Source organism: Perognathus longimembris, chromosome 4, assembly GCF_023159225.1.
Source record: "Perognathus longimembris pacificus isolate PPM17 chromosome 4, ASM2315922v1, whole genome shotgun sequence".
Lineage (NCBI taxonomy): Eukaryota > Metazoa > Chordata > Mammalia > Rodentia > Heteromyidae > Perognathus > Perognathus longimembris.
The window spans coordinates 84379303-84397198 of NC_063164.1; the positions used below are offsets into that span (position 1 = coordinate 84379303).

The 17896-nt window shown below is 37.2% G+C and overlaps 1 protein-coding gene across 5 annotated transcripts in view; it reads right to left on the bottom strand.

Annotated features, from left to right (window-relative positions):
* Positions 1–4900: 4900 nt before the first annotated feature.
* Acmsd (aminocarboxymuconate semialdehyde decarboxylase) overlaps positions 4901–17896 on the bottom strand; it is a 46448-nt gene continuing 33452 nt past the window's right edge. For 3 of the 5 annotated variants that reach the window (XM_048345594.1, XM_048345593.1, XM_048345597.1), the window contains 2 exons: positions 9264–9362; positions 4901–4971 (listed from right to left, as the gene is read on the bottom strand). In XM_048345594.1, coding sequence (XP_048201551.1) covers positions 4909–4971; positions 9264–9362 — 162 coding nt within the window. In that variant the 3' untranslated portion in view covers positions 4901–4908. Of the gene's footprint in view, positions 4972–9262; positions 9363–17896 lie in introns of those variants that run through there. The other 2 variants (XR_007210807.1, XM_048345596.1) reach the window with 2 other exon arrangements.

Below are 17896 nucleotides of genomic sequence, written 5' to 3' on the forward strand. Positions count from 1 at the left end.
AACAGTTAAAAAAAAAGTCTCATAGGCTTTCCTGCCCCTGCTGGCTTCAAACTGTGATCCTCATATCTCAGCCTTCTGAGTAGTTAGGATTACAGGCATTAGGCTCTGGCACCTTGCTATATCAAAATTAAAAAGGGAATTCATTGTTTCTTATGGTACCTACACAGTTTAACTTTATTTTTGTTGTTTTTGGTGCTGGTCCTGGGGTTTGAATTCAGGCATAGCTGCTGTCCCTGAGCTTTTCTGCTCAAGGGCAAAATGTGAGAACCAAGGAAAAGAGTAGCCCCCTGAGCTCTTAGAAACAATGGGTCTTGTAAAATTTCACAGTCTTAGAGTTTACTCTTAGCTTCTATAACTCCATTTTGGTGACTCCATGCTTAGAGCGTTGCACCTCCACCCATGAGACTAGTTCCTTGTAGTTTGACATTTAAAAATATATGTAGCCCTTGTTCCTCTCTGTATCATCTAAGTAGCAACCGTAGTAACGGATTGTAAAAATGATCATAGTAATAGATTATAGGAATGATCTTAATAGTAGTTACAGAAATGCCACGGTGACTGTCAGGTTGGTCCACTTATGATTGAGTACCAATTGTTTTAGCCCACTCATGCTTGCTTAGTTGATAATGGGGAAACATGGTAACAGTTGTTAAAGTTGATATTAGGTCAGCCTGACCGTGAAATTCTGCTTCTGTAAATGGCTTGCTTAACCTGTTTGTGACTTGCTGTACCCCCTGCGTTGACCCCCTTGGTCTGTGCTATGTGACTACCTGCTGTAGAATGCATAGCTTCTACCTTTAAAAACCCAGCCCTGATGGTGGAGAGCAGACGCTGTGCACAGCTAAATAAAGACTTGTAGCCCAATTGAGTGTTGGTGACTTTCTTGTCCTGAGTAGCCAGGATTTGTACATTACTCTCTCACCTGAGCAACTAATCCATTTCTAGTCTTCTGTTCGTTGGAGGTTGGTTGCTGTTTTTCTTAATTAGAGATAAGAGTCTCTCAGACTTTGCAGCCTGGGCTGGCTTCAAACAGATTTCAGCTTCTGAAGTAGAATTACAGGCTTGAACTGCTGGTGTCTGACAGCTGGACAGGCCAGTTTAACTTTTTTATTTTTATTTTTTGCCAGTCTTGGGGCTTGAACTCAGGGCCTGAGCACTGTCTCTGGCTTCTTTTTGCTCAAGTCTAGCACTCTACCACTTGAGCCACAGTGCCACTTCTGGCCTTTTCTATATAGGCGGTGCTGAGGAATCGAACCCAGGGCTTCATGTATGCAAGGCAAGCACTCTACCACTAGGCCATATTCCCAGCCCCAGGTTTAACATTTTTGTAGTTAACTTTTTTATCCAATCATAATTGTAGTTTATCCTTAAGTGTGACCTAGGAATCAAATGAAATTATTTATGATTGCAAAATACTAGAAATTGGATAGTTCCTAAATACAGAAAGTTGAAGCAACCATGGTGGACACATATGACACATACACATGGGCACATACACGTACACATACTTCTCTGAGGTTAAACTTTTATTTCTTTTCTTCTTTTCCTCTCTCTTCTTACATTTACTCTATTTTCAAGTACTGTTTTTTTCTATTTACAAGGATATCTCACCATCCCCATTCTTCTATACTTGCCTTAGTGACCAATTCTTTCCCCTGTCTCTCTATACTTTCATATGACTTCCATTAAATAATTTTGTGTGCTGCTGTTAGTGTTTTCTGTTGCACATAAATCAGAATGTGACAGGCCTATTAAAAATTTTCAGCAACATTCTGTGAAAGTTTAAAAATCTAAACTCTTCATGGTTTACTAATTTGGCCCAACTTTGTGATTTAATCTACTTTTCCCTTCCTTGTTTAGGAGAACTCCAGCCACAGCTCTTTTTCTACCTCAGTGCTTTTGCACTTTGCCTGGAGGGAAGGTACTTTCCTGCAGCTATTATTCCTTGTTAATTAAGTCTCAAAGTCCTCTTTACAGTGGCTTTCTCTGACTATACAATTTAATATTTGTTTCCCATCTGTCTCCTAGTCATTATTCATACCCCCACCCCCACTCACTGTTCATCACCTCTCTCTCTCTTTCTCTTTTACTCTAGTGCTGGGTCTGGGGCTTGATCTCAGGTCCTGACTTTTTTTTTTTTTTTTTTAACTCAAGGCTAGTGCTCTACCACTTGAGCCACAGCTTAATTGGAGATAAGGATCTCAAGAACTTTCCTGTCCAGCTGGCTTTGTACTGTGATCTTCAGATCTCAGTCTCCTGAGTAGCTAGATTAAAGGTGTAAGCCACCAGCACCCAGCAACATTTCTCTTTTAATTTCTTTATAGTGCTTATCAATAAGGAAAAAAATTCTTATTTCTTTCCTTCTCTTGTTTTTCTTCCTATCTCCTTCCTCCCTCCCTTCTTCCTTCCTTCCTTTTTTTTTATCACCCTCCAGATTGTAGTCTCTGTTAGGGAGGTAATTTTATTCTTTTTTGTTTAATTCTATATTCCCAGTGTCTGGGGCATTCCTATAGACTTCAAATGTAGAAAAAAATTTGTGAATGTGAATATACACATTCCCTATATGTACATAAGGTATCCATTAAATAAATCACTTGATAATAAAACAGTGATGAAATGCTGGAGATAATCTGATTATTAGCTTGATTGGATTAGAATCACCTAGGAGAGTAGTTTAGCACATCTCTGGATGTTTCTGTGAGGACATTTACAAAGGGAAGCGAAGACCCTCTCTGAATGTGTGTGGCCCTATCCCATGATCTGAGCCCAACATAGAATAAAACATAGGAAAGGGCAAAGCCCCCTGCAGCAGATACTCTCTCTTTGCTTTCTGGTGGCTATGATGTGAGCAGCTCCACTATGCACACCCTCTTTGTGTCAACTCATGAGAAACTCTTCTTTAAGTTGTTTATATCAGGTATTTGATAACAGTGGTGCAAAAAGTAAGTAATAAATACGCTATATTTACAAAACTAAAATATAGAAAATCAAAAAGGAGTAGACATTTCTCCCAATGTTTTTGGGTAGTTAAAAACAATTATGTATGCTTCATGTTGGTTTATCCAGCTTAATTTTATTTCTTCTAGGAAGACAGATTGGAGCATAATCAGTGGTGGTCAGGCAAAAACAAATTGAAACAAGGGAAAAAAGTGATGAAATATATAAAATGAAAATGATGGGATGGGAACAGTTTAGTAAGAGTTAAATCGTTTTACCCTGAGGAGGGGCCAACCAAAATTACATGTCAATACTTAGCTCAATTTTTTTTATTCAGAAAAGAAATATGAATGAACCCAAAGTAAGAGGGAAGTTTGGAAAAATATTTATTTGATTTTGGAGTGCAGCCAGAGGTATATGAACTACAGATGTTCATTACCCATCTCACATACAAGTGCCTTTGTGTCAGCTCAGGTGGGATGAAGTCATAAAGTCACTAGACAAGTCAACCTATATTGCCCAGATCACTCTTCACAGCTAGCTTCATATATCCTGCTCAGTATTTTAAATTAAAAGAGCTTCTGGTAAAGTACATTTGTAGACTAAAACTATAATGGACAAGAATGGATAAGTTGCCAGGTGCTGGTGGCTCACATCTGTAATCCTAGTTACACAAGCAGGAAAGTCCATGGGACTCTTATTTCCAATTAACCACTGGAAAACTGGAAGTGAAGCTGTGGCTGAAAGCGGTAGCCTTGAGAGAAAGAGCCTAGGAACAGCACTTAGGCACTAAGTTTAAGCCCCTTGGCCTACACATACATACACAAAACAAGAATGGATAAGTTTTATCCAGTCTGAAGTCACAGGCATGTTCCCATAATTTTGCCCTTCTGTCTATGTTCTATTCCCAAAACCCCAAAAAAGAAAGGCATATCTATCCTCCTAGACTCAGCTCAAGTTCCAGTGTCTTTATCTGCCCAGCTAGTCAAGATCAATATGGGTTTATTGTTCATGTTGTATTGATTGTTCAGTAATTGTCCCATGAACTTTTGCTTCTTTAAGTGGATTGTAAGATCTTTGAGATTATGAAATTTCTATATATGGGCTGCATTTATCATGCAAAATATTTACAGATACTGGACTAGTGAAAAGTGCTAAGTGTGGGCTGGGAATATGGCTTAGTGGTAGAGTGCTTGCCTAGCATGCATGAAACCCTGGGTTCGATTCCTCAGAACTACATAAAAAGAAAAAGCAAGAAGTGCTCTGTGGCTCAAGTGGTAGATTGCTGGCCTTGAGCAAAAGCTCAGGGACAGTGCCTAGGCCCTGAGTTCAAGCCCCAGGACTGGCAAAAAAATAAAAGTAAAAAAGTGCTAAATGTGGAAAAAAACAGTTTTTTCAGGTCTAGTTCCTATGTCCTTGATAGAAGGAGAATATACATGAGCCTTATAAAGTGAACCTTTATATAAATCATTAATGACATTTTTAGTTTTCCAGAAAAATTGAGGAGGAACTGGAATATATATATATATATATATATATATATATATATATATATATATATATATATTTTTTTTTTTTTTTTTGCCAGACTTTTTTTGCTTGGACTCAGGGCCTGAGCACTGTCCCTGGTTATTTCTTTTTTTCTCAAGTCTAGCACCCTACCTCTTGAGCCACAGTGCAATTTTCAGCTTTTTCTGTTTATGTGGTGCTGAGGAATCAAATCCAGGGCTTCCAGCAAGCACTCTGCCACTAAGCCACATTCCCAGCCCTGGGCAATATTTTTGGTTTACATGTGACATAATGTATGGCTTTTCAGAAAGCGGTGTGAATTATGCTTGTTATGAACAATTTAGGGTACTTGGAGGTATCCCATTTCTGGGTAAAGTGGTTCAAAATAGGGGTTTGGTAATGTGATACATACTTAAAAACAAAAGTGAAATATCTTCTTGGAGGTTTGTTTTTATACTGAATTCATTCAAATTGTTTTTTCTTAAGACCCAAAAATGCCAGGGCATTATCAGCTTTGAGTTTTTCCTAGAAGAGAGAGAGAAAAGTGTTTTTCATTATTATTATAAAATTTACTTTTTGGTGCTGGTCCTGGGGTTTGCGCCAAGGACCCGTGCTGTTTAGCTTTTTTACTCACAGCTAGCACACTCCACTTGAACCACACCTCTACTTTTTGGTGGTTTATTAGAGATAAGCATCTCATGGACTTTTCTGGCTGGACTGGCTAATCAGATCTCATCCTCCTGAGTAGCTAGGATTATAGGTGTGAGCTATTGGTGCCTGGCTCATTATCGATTGTTTTAAAGTACTTTATTGAATGTCTTCAGGTTGTTTTTTTTTAAAACCAGTATGAGACAAAAACATTAGTAGGTTATTACTAATACTCTTTAGACTCATGATTTTTGTGTTTTTTTGAGGTTTACCATGCTGCCCTCAAACAACTATGTAGCCCAAGGTGGCCTTGAACTTAAAATCTTCATACCTCAGCCTTCTTGGTGTTGGGATTACAGGTGTGTACCACTGCATATGGCTTTGCCCCCCACAATTTGAAATCTAAATCTGAAGTTTAATTATAGAAGAAAAGGAAGGTGCTCATAAAGGGAAGAGACTTCCTAAGGAAGTACCTATCTTTGAATGTTGTCAGTGAACTGTCTAGTAGGTCTTAGGGAGTAGTTGGAAGGAAATACAGAAAAAAAGATGAAGTTTGGTTCTAAAGGACAAGAAGGTTGGAAACAGCAAGGTAACCATTTTCTGGCTTTCATGCTCTGTTCTTATGGCCACCAGTAAAAGATAAGCTGTTTCATAGCAAAAGAAGTAATATAATGAAGAGTCTCAGGTGGAGTAAAAAATCTGTACATCTCATAAATTTTATGAGTAAAGGACTCCTAATTTTTTCTACCCACTCCACTTTTATTGACTATTATCAACTCTATAGAAAGAAGTGATTTGATGGGAAGTTTTGTAATACCCTGATTGATTTGTGTCTAGTCTGTAAAGGCAAACATGTACCTGATGGTAGAAGGAAACATGTATGAAGTTGTATAACATTCATGCAATTCATGTGTCTGTATGTCATAATTGTTTCAAGATTCTTACAGGGCTTTGAAATATGGAGATTCATAGCAGCCTCTTAGTATTCTTCTCATGAAACACAGTGAGGACATTCTTTTCAGAGGAAGATTTTAGAAGTGATAGTCAACTGCTTGGAAACATAATTTGCTTTACCTTTTAAAATAGGTTGATACCGAGTATCCTTTGAAGGTGATACTTTTTGGTGCAGTTAGATGACACTTGATCCTGAAGTAAAGGGCTTTGGAGTTGCTTCTGTATATTGTAATTCAATCCTTGTATCTCTTTTTAACAAACTACTCAACAGCTAAATCTTTGTTTTCCTCCTCTACATCTTGATGGTAGAATGTATCTTCACAGTGGTTTTTTTTGTTTGTTTGTTGGTTGATTGTACGGCTTCTGGTTTTCTGGTGGTTAATTGGAGATAAGAGTTTCATGTTCTGCCCGAGCTGGCTTTGAACTGCAGTCCTCAAAGCTCAGCCTCCTGATTAGCTAGGATTACAGGTATGAACCACTGGCGCCCAGCTTTCACAGTGGTTTTGTACTCATTAAGTGGAGTTAATATTATACTTTAACTTTCTATGGATCAAAATTCAAGAGGTATACAACAGATACATTCTTTTACTACCACCACTTAAATACCACTTTTTCTTCCCAGATTTATCAGTTTCTTGTTTTTCTTCTAGAGATATTTTATACATGTATAAGCAAATATTTTTCTTTATTTACAGTGCTATTGTTTTACACATATGGACTAGTGTCTACCAATGGAAATATACAAATTGTTTTTGTTTTGCATCTTGCTTTTTTGTGTGTATGTGTGCTGATCTTGAGGCTTAGGGACTGTCCTTGAGCTTCTTTGCTCAAGCCTAGAACTCTACTACTTGAGCTATAGCTCCACTTCTGGCTTGTGATGGTTAACTAGTGATAAGAGTCTCCCAAACTTTCCTGCCCAGGCTGGCTTCAAACCATGATCCTCAGATCTCAGCCTCCTGAGTAATTAGGATTACAGGTATGAGCCAATGACACCCAGCTGCATCTTGCTTTTCTAAGCTTAAGTTTTAAATGTCTGTGTCTTGAAAATTGATTTCTATTATTTTTATGTTGGTATGGATTTTACTGCATGGATAATTAGCATATAGTTGTATTTATATATTACATAAAATTGTATTTATATACTATATATAATCCTGTGTTATTAAATAATGTACTATTAGCTATTAGTCTCCAGATTGCTTCTAGTATTTTATTGGAAACAACGTTACAGTGACTAATCTTGTCTAGAGTGTCACTGTGAAATTGTGATAATGTTTTTTGGGTTTTTTTTTGGCAGTACTGTAAGTCCTCTACCAATTGATTCATACCTCCACCCCTTTTTACTTTAGTTTGCTTTTAGATAAAGTCTCATACTTTTGCCTTGGCTGGACTTTTGCCTTGGATTACAATCATCCTATTTTATCATCCTGAATAGCAAAGATTATGGGCGTGGAGTACCAGGCCAAGTCCTTGCCTGTGTCATGTGCCAGTGGTTCATACCTGGAATCCTAGTTATTCAAGAGGTTGGTATCTGAGAATCACAGTTTGAAGCCAGGCTAGGTAGGAAAATCCATCAGACTCTTACCTCCAATTAGCCGCCAGAAAAGCTGTGGCTCAAGTGGTAGAATGCTAGCCTTGAGCTGTAGCGCTCAGGGACATTGCCCAGGCCCAGAGTTCAAGTCCCATGATTGGCCAAAAACAAAACAAAACAAAAATGAATGACAAAAATATTTGGGGTTCTACTTTAGGAAAAAATAAGTATGCAAAAAAGATTGTGACTTACACTCTTTTGTAACATTTTAAAGCATATTTATATGTGGCCATTCTTGACCCTTGGTAGTGATTGATGTTAAAGACCTTAGAGGGAAAATAGTATTTTTAGCGGATTAGTTGTGGGAGGAGATGGCAAGGAGAAGACATCTGAGGACACTCAATGTAAGCTCATTTGGGGTAGTATAAGTAATGATAGCATACTGGCAAATTTTAGTATCATTTACCCATTTTAAAAAAACATTTAAGAAAGGGAAGGCATGATGTTGACAAAGAAATGTATTCTTCATCTGAGTTATGTAACTATAACCCCTCTGCATATCACCTTTACAATAACAATGAAATGAAAATAATACATTTTAAAATACGTGTTAAAATTTGTTTCTAGGGCTGGGGATATAGCCTAGTGGCAAGAGTGCCTGCCTCGGATACACGAGGCCCTAGGTTCGATTCCCCAGCACCACATATACAGAAAACGGCCAGAAGCGGCGCTGTGGCTCAAGTGGCAGAGTGCTAGCCTTGAGCGGGAAGAAGACAGGGACAGTGCTCAGGCCCTGAGTCCAAGGCCCAGGACTGGCCAAAAAAAAAAAAAAAAAATTTGTTTCTAAGTCAGGCACTAGTGGCTCACACCTGTAATCCTAGCTAGTGAGGAGAGTGAGATCTGAGGATCATGATTTGAAGCCAGCCTGGGCAGGAAAGTCCATAAGATACTTTTCTCCCATTAACCAGCAGAAAATTGGAAGTGGCACTTTGGCTCAAGTGGTTGAGCACTAGTGGTGAGCACAAAAGCTCAGGGACAGTACCCAGGTCCTGAATTTGAGCCCCAGGACTGACCAAAAACAATTGTTTCTGGAGTACTCTGAATCCTTTAGTCTCAATATCCAAAATAACTAGAGCCATTGCAAATTTTGTGACTGACAGATTTGTAACAGGAATGTTAAAAGAAAAATATTTTATGACCTACTTAATATGTAACTTTATATTATTATTAGATGCTTCTTTACAATTTTCTTTCTTGGTTTTATGAATTTAACTGTACTAGGCTGATTTTCATCTATAACATTCTTTTGTCCTTTAACAGTTGCTTCTGAAGATAGAGTGATAGTTCTAGTCATAGTTAATGTAACAGCTGTGCTGTTCTTTATAACAATTTGTCAAAATGCTCAGAAACCGGGCTGGGGATATAGCCTAGTGGCAAGAGTGCCTGCCTCGGATACACGAGGCCCTAGGTTCGATTCCCCAGCACCACATATACAGAAAACGGCCAGAAGAGGCGCTGTGGCTCAAGTGGCAGAGTGCTAGCCTTGAGCCGGAAGAAGCCAGGGACAGTGCTCAGGCCCTGATCCAAGGCCCAGGACTGGCAAAAAAAAAAAAAAAAAAAAAAAAAAAAAAATGCTCAGAAACCAAACTCAATTAGAACAACAAGACTCAGGAAGAATACATACCTTTGTTTCTTCATCAAATTCTTCCATGGACTCTATCAGTTTCCCAGGTTCTAGCTCACCCAATGGAAAGGGGTAATCAGTTCCCAAAATGACTTTATCCTACAAAAAGAAGATGTATTTTCATTTATAAAATTTAAGAACATCAAAAACCTCATATCGGGGCTGGGGATATGGCCTAGTGGCAAGAGTGCTTGCCTTGTATACATGAGGCCCTGGGTTCGATTCCCTAGCACCACATATACAGAAAATGGCCAGAAGTGGCGCTGTGGCTCAAGTGGCAGAGTGCTAGCCTTGAGCAAAAAGAAGCCAGGGACAGTGCTCAGGCCCTGAGTTCAAGGCCCAGGACTGGCAAAAAACAAACAAAACAAACAAACAAAAAAACCTCATATTGACTTTATGTAATTATATATACTTTTATGGTGAAATAACGAATTTCCTCCTGATTAAAGAAACAAACTAGACCAAAAAGTTTACTAGTTCAATTTTTTCCCCAGTAGGTGTCACTATTAGGTCTCCTAAAGTTGCAACTCAAGCCTCAGGATCCTTCCTTCCTTCCTTCCTTCCTTCCTTCCTTCCTTCCTTCCTTCCTTCCTTCCTTCCTTCCTTCCTTCTTTCCTTCCTTCCTTCCTTCTTTCCTCCCTCCCTCCTTCCTGCCTTCCTTGTTTCTTTTTTTCTCTTTCTCTCTCTTTCTTTCTATAACTGCAAACTGCAGTCTTGTATTAGGCATTTACTTAGTAAATAGGCATTTACTTAATAAAATATACTGATATGAAGTTAAGGACCATTAGAATGATACAACACAATTGATTTCACAATTTTTGAAAGCATATTAGAGTTGTAAAGAAAACTGGGTAAAAAGTAAAAGCAAAATAAAAAATGAAAAAAAGCATAAACCTTATAACAGTTCTATCGCTGTATGATAGGTAACAGTTTTCTTTTGAATGGCATAGCTTTGAATTTCCTTTAGACACTATACATCAAAATCATGGGCTTGACAGTGTATACATGTATTAAGAAGCATGTCAAATGGTGTGCTAAAATTTCAATGTGCTCTAGTCAGGAAAGCATATGTGGTCCTTCTTCTCAGGGGACCTATATATTACTGAGAATGAGGGGTATTAATAGTAGCAGACTATCAAAATCTAATAAAAACATATCTCAACTAGAATAATTACTTGTAGAAGTGTATCTCAGACTCCTATGAGAGGCTTATAAAAGGAAATTATTTAAGTTAGTTTCAATTAGAAGACTAGACAACTAAATTGTAGAATATCTGAAAATAGAAAAGAATAAAGAATATTTTCCTATGCTGAAGATGAGTAATCCCTAAATTTTATGTAAAGAGGAATGACATTGAGGGTATATTGTAAGAAGATAAAAAGTCTTGGACAATATGTCTGTTACGCACATTTCTGTTTTTAATGAGGAACTTGTGGACCCACAAATATATATCTGTACATATAGAACATATTTCAGGAATGATGCCAGTAGTAGAGTACTTGGGTATACCTACACCAAAAAAGTGATCTCAAATTTGAGCTGATACAGGGCTTTATAGTCTGGTGTGTGTGTGTGTGTGTGTGTGTGTGTGTGTGTGTGTAGCAAATATGACTATTTGCTTTTCCTAGGAGAATATTTAGCATTCCTAATAACATACTTGAGAAATTTTCTAAGACTCATGAACTTAAGAACCCTTCCCTAAAACCCACTCAATTATAAGACTGAAACTAGGGTAAGACCTTTAATAACTCAAGGAGACCTCCGTGTTCATGTTTCTTTTTTAAATCCAGTGAACATAGATTGTCTAGCCATTTTTCTCATATAGTATCTCTGCCAAGTGTGATTATTTGAACTGGACTACTGAAGAAGCCTCTTCCTGAGACAAGTTTGGGATATAATTCTGACACAAGTTTATAATCCATTACTTTAACAAACATTTGTATTGAAGGAATGAATGAAAATATGAAAGAGGGAAGTCTAATTTAATTAGACTTGAAATATCAAATGTATTTCATTTTTAATTAAAAAATTTTTTTTTGCCAGTCCTGTGACTTGAACTCAAGGCCCAAGCACTGTCCCTGGCTTCTTTTTGCTCAAAGCTAGCACTCTACCAGTTGAACCACAGCACCACGTCAGGCTTTTTCTGTTTATGTGGTGCTGAGGAAGTGAACCTAGGGCTTCATGCATGCAAAGCAAGCACTCTACCGCTAAGCCATATTCCCAACTCCTGAAGTCTATTTTAAATACTCCAAGTAGAAGCTTTTGTGAGTGCAAATAATAATATAAAAGAAAACATTTCTTAGGCCTTAGTAGTACATTTTTATGAAATATATAGGAAAGTATATAATAGAGTTTACAAAAAGCCATGGTAAACTAGGAAATGTGTTTCAAGATTTCTATATTAATTTCTCTAGGAAACCAAGCAAATATACCTGTTGATAAAAACCCTAAAGACCCAAAGTTATGTCTACTCACATCTGTACCAACAGCTGATCTTATTCTGAATTGTCTGCTTGGTATTCAGTGGAGGCTCATTTGTCTTTTTTTCTACCTTCTCTTTCTAAAGCTGTTTACAGTTCTAAAACACAACATAATTTTCAAGTCCCATGCTTATACCACATTTGTCAACTGTATGAACATTAAAAATGAAATCTAGTAATTAATTTTGTTTTGTAGTCAGGAATAATACTTCCCTTCCCAGTAGCGTAACAGTCTTCTCAGATATAACAAACATTTTAAGAAGAGGTCTGTTTTATATTAATATGGAGAAAACAAGTAATTTAAGAAATGAAAATCATTCTTTTGCAATGCATCCTTGATTAAGATACTTTCTCGATTTTCTTCTGAAGTTGATTCTGGATGCTCACTGCTGAATATCACATTCATATTGTAACAATGTTTAAGTATTATTTTGTAGTTACCATTCACAACTCCTTTCTATAGGATGTTAGTTATCTGGCTTATAAATTGTTCTTATTGATACTTGTACATCTTTTCTTAGTGTACCTTTTATTTATGACTTCTGATAAATGTTTGGACTCTTTTTTGTGTGGGTATGTGGTTCCTGGGACTTAACTCACGGTCTGAACACTGTCTCTGAGCTCAAGGTTGGTATTCTACAATTTGAATCACAGCTCCACTTCCAGCTTTTTTGGGGGAGAAGATACAGGAGAGTTAATTGGAGGTGAGAGTCTCATGGACTTTCTTGCTCAAGCTGGTTTTGAACTGTGGCCCTCACATCTCAGCCTCCTGAATAGGAAGGATTGCAGGCATGAGTCACTGTCATTTGGCTATGTTTTGTACTACTTTTAACTTGTAAGTAATTTTATAAAGGAGAGAAAAGTAGGCATAAAAAAACAGAAATGAATTGAGTTTTCATATTATGATGGAGATGAGATAGGGGAATGAACCTCATCCACAATTCTATAGTCTTATTGGATGAAGGTCATACATTGTATTGCTGAATTCCAGGATTTGCTTGATAAATGCTTAGTAAATACTTGAGTTAAAATACTTTTTCAATTGCTATTTCTTTAATCTATTTTCTCACTACTGCAAATTGATCATATGTTTAATTAATTACAAGAAGAATACTGGGTTTAGAAAGTTTATTATATAGCCATCAGTAACTGTTGCTGTATTTCCTATTGACCTTAGCTTCCTGAGCTATCCAGTGTTCTCAAGGAAGGTTCCCAAGTTATATACATAATCATACCTTATCACCGGCTTGCTCAAAGCTGAATTTTCTTGTTATCTGTAATTCAAGATTTTATTCCTTTGGGATCCACCTTGATCATAAACCAATTTTTAAACTGCCCTAATGTGGTGGTAAGGTAACATTCCACAGAATCTACTGCATTCGTTTGTTTGTTTATGTATTTATTTTGCCTGTCCTGGGGCTTGAACTCTGGGCCTGGTCACTGTCCCTGAGTCTCTTTGTGCTAAAGGCTAGCACTCTACTACTTGAGCCATAGCACCACTTCCCACTTTTTTCGTTTATGTGGTACTAAGGAATTGAACCCAAGGCTTCATGAATACTAGGCAAGCACTCTACACTAAGCTGTATTCCCAGCCCCAATTCTACTGCATTTTAATAGAGACTGTGTGTGTGTGTGTGTGTGTGTGTGTGTGTGTGTGTGTGTTACTAAGGTTTGACCTTGGCCTCACAGTTAGTGGGCAATTGTCATGACTTAGTAGAGATGTTCTGAAGATTCTGTTAGAGCTGAGCATGGCATGCCTGTAATTCCAACATTCAGGAGACTGAGGCAGGAGAGTCACAAGATTGAGGCCAGTCTGAACTAGATGGTAAGACCTGGTCTTAAAAACAGTAAATAAGCAACGTTCTGTTAAACTCAAAGGAATAATTTTATTGATGGGGTTTTAGACATCATAACTACTGCTTCTGGGATTCCCCAAGTTATACCATATATACTGGCTTTCTTTATTAGGCAGCAAAAATGCAGTGGATAATCTTGATGAATTTTTCACATCAACACTACTCAAATTTCATTTTCCTTCCCAAATGTGGCAGCAGCACACATCTCCCTATGAGGTAAAAAACTTACTGAGCTGATAATAATAGTGATTAATATTCCTGCCAGGGAGAAGGAATAAACTGCTCACCTGCTGGGAAGCATTAATTTTTTCACATTTTCAGTGAAAGCTGCAAACACTGAAAGAGATAGCTTACTAAATAAGTTATAGTAGATGTGTGTTCCAGTTTTTTTGGGGGGGAAAGGAACAATTAACTGTCTTTCACTAGCATATGTCATTAGTAGCATTTGTTAAAAAAAACAATATAACTTTCATAACATGGGTTACTACAAAAGTTTCAGGTATATTGGGATTCAGTTTGTTACTTGACACATAATTTCATGGGAAAAGAGCCTGGTTTAAGTCAGTCAATACAAAATAAGATTAGTTTTATATCCTCAAGGTCACTACCCAGCTCAATTAAACAAACATGAACCAAACATCTACTATTTGTAAAGCACCAGAGTAAGTGTTATAAATCTCTGACATTTATAGTCCTTTGGCATAGTACTATACTAAATCTTCACATCAACTCTGCCTAGTTATCATCCCCACTTACAGTTGTGGAAAGCAAGACTCAATGGGCTAAGTGACTTAATATCAAAGGCCACAGGTGAATAAATGGTAGAGCCTCACCCCAACACTTTCTACCTTTATTTCTTAAGATAGCAAGTTTATATTTCCCCTCTTAGGAGGCTCATAGACGTCAAAAATGATTACATTGTTCTTCAGATTGCAATGCATAGAATTATATCACTTAGTCAAAAATTCCAGAGCTAAACTATTTTGCTGGTTAATTTATCACAAGAATCTTACAAATTTGCTGCTTGGGCTGTCTTCAAACTGAGATCTTAGCCTCCTGAGAAGCTAGAATTATAGGTGTGAGCCTATATATAGAGAGATAGTGATAGATATAGATAAATAGGATATATATTCTCTCTATTCTTATTTTTAAAATTGAGATTTATCAAAATAGCACCTACAAATAATTGGATAATCAGATATTGCTCAAGCATTATATTATTGAAAACAGTCTCATGTCCACTTCCCCAGCCCTCTTTTTGTGTGTGATACTAGGGTTTGAACCCAGGGCTGCAAGTTTACTAGGTGAGTGTTTTATATCCTGACTATATTCTCAGCTCCCACTTTTCCAACTAACTTTTATCCCCTAAAACAGCCACTTTTGCTTTTTTTTTCTTGCTTATGGCTGGTTCTATGCCACTTGAGCTGTGGCTCCAGGCTGGCATTTTGCTAGTTAGATACAGATCTTGAGGATTTTCCTGCCTCGGTTTCACTTGGAACCTTGATCCTCTGATCTCAGCCTTCTGAATAGCTAGGATTGCGGGCATGACCCACTAGCAACCTCCAATTTTTGCCTTCTTAACTGACTCTGCTAATAACTATCTTCATAATCTCAAATAAAAAGCTTATGCTGTTGATTCTTGATTTATTATCTTCAGATATCATTACTGATTTCCTTTTATGGTTGAGAATTTCTTCCTTGCCTTCAACTTCTCTATATTCCCAATAAAACTGAAATCTTCAGTTAAATCAATATATAATATTTACACTTCTATGACTATGAATATTACTTGGTAAAATAATTATTTGCCCTCATATAGATATTTATTTGTTAGAATTATTTCCTTTGCTCAATTTTCTTAGTTTGTATTGTTTGTTCCTAGTTCATCAACAGACCTACTTAATGGCTGGCAATGATTATTACCTGCTCTCAAGCATATCCAGTAACAACCCATCAGTTCCATTTTGTCCTTCCTATGTGCCAACTTTCCTCCATAGGCAACCAGTTCTCTTGCTCTAATCTAGCTAGGTTACTTTCTTTTTTTCTTTCAAATTTTTATTATCAAACTTATGTACAGAGAGGTTACAGTTTCATACGTTAGGCATTGGATACATTTCTTGTACTGTTAAGCTAGGTTACTTTCTAACTCAGATGTCCTGCTAAACCTCCCTTACCTGTTCTGATTTGGGGATTTAAAAACATTTATTATTGTTTTAGCTGGAAATAAGTGTACAGAGAGGTTTCAATTCAACATGTCAATTTATGTGTACAGTGTATCTTAATCAGTGTCACTCCTTCCATCCTTGTTCTTCTCCATCTATGCTATCCTCACCCACCCCTCATTTGCTAGTTTCATTTTCACATAGGCACATTGAGTATTATGATTATATTCTGACTATATTTTCCCATACTTCCTCCCTCTTCACTGTACCTCCTCCCCTTAATCCTAATCTCCTCAGACACTTGTTTCAGCTTCTTGGTATTCATTTTCTTAAGTGTCTGTTTCACAGTTAACCAGGATTACACCATCCATGCATATACTCTAGTCAGTTTGATCATATTTATGTATATATATATATGGCTTTGTACATACTTCCATATATGTTTATATTTTAATCTAACTTCCACATGTGGGAGAAAACATGTATCTTTTGTCTCTCTGAGCCTGACTTATTTCATCCAACACAATTTTTTCTAGGTCCTTGGGGATTTTTAAAAAAGAGAATCTGCTAAAGTGAACATAACTAGAAAGGCAAAACATTAATATTTTACAGACAATCCTAAATAATTAATATATGGCGTCTATCTCCTGGATTCACCAGCCTGTGAAATCACATAAAATGAGATTATACTTAATTCTCAAGCCCAAATTATTGTAGTTCAGGATTTCACACTTTGAATGAAAGATCTTAGTAGAATTACCTTTGTGAAGCGCTTTTTGAGCTTCTCAGGGGAAGGTTATAAGGGAATGCAATTACCTGTGCTCACCATTCTACCCACTGCTTACCATAAGGTACTTCTCATGTTCTTCCTCTTCTGCTTTGGCCAGTGTGTATTGCCCTGGGTATGGATTGAAGGTACTAACAGTATTCTTCACTGCTGATAGTTTTGCTCAGAAGATAGGCTTTATATATGCTCAAACATTCCATGATGTTTCAGAATATTAGGCTGGGAATATGGCCTAGTGGCAAGAATGCTTGCCTTCTATGCGTGAAGCCCTGGGTTCAATTCCCTAGCACCACATGTACCCGAAAACGGCCAGAAGTGGCGCTGTGGCTCAAGTGGTAGAGTGCTATCTTGAGCAAAAGCAGCCAGGGACAGTGCTCAGGCCCTGAGTCCAAAGCCCCAGGACTGCCACAAAAAAAAAAAAAAAAAAAAAGAAGAAGAAGAAAAAAAAGAATATTAGGCTTGATGGGATGTGATGAAAATGACCCTTTATTCAGTTCCCTACTTCTTTCCACCTGCTTTTTCTACTGAAAACCCAGAGCTCTCTCTTCCAACTTCTCTACTTTATAGTTTCACAGTTACATACTTCCTCATTATGCTCCATTCAAATTAAAAAATTTCAATAGTCAGAACCAACTGCTAACTGCCCATTTCCACAGGAGCTAGAAATTATAGTTCAACCAAATAAGTAGCTCTTATCTGGGGTTTTATTTTCCCTGGCTTCCATTATCCTCAGTTAATCATGGTCCAAAAATGTTAAATAGAAAGTACCAGAAATAAATAATTCATAGGTTTTAAAATCATGAGCCATTCTTAGTAGCTTGATGAAATCGTTCACTGTCAGCCTTATCCAGCCTGGGGCAAATCATTCCTTTGTCTAGGGTATCCCTGCTGTATATGCTACCTGTCCATTATTCATTTAGCAGCTTTCTTGGTATTCAGATTGACCATCACAGTATCTCCTTGCTTGTATTATATGGTCTGATACTGTGTTTTTAGGCATCTACTAGGGTTCTTGTAATACATCTCCCTTGGCTAAGGGGGGGGGGACTCTAATTTATTGCCAAATTAGAACATTTAACATTTATACTCTGGTGATTTTCTCTAATTAGAGGAACAGTGGCAAAGACACTTAGAGTTGCAAACATAGTTGTATCTTTCAAATGATGGACCTCTTCTGAACAATATTCTAAAAATCTTAGTATCTAATCTCAGTCCAAGTGCCTTATTTAAACCTTTAAATAAAAATACTTTTAGAAAAATCTCAAAGACTTTCCCCTAGGAAAATTTGAGAACCTTCTATACTTAAAGTAGTAGAATGGAGGACTGAGTATATGGTTCAAGTGGTGAA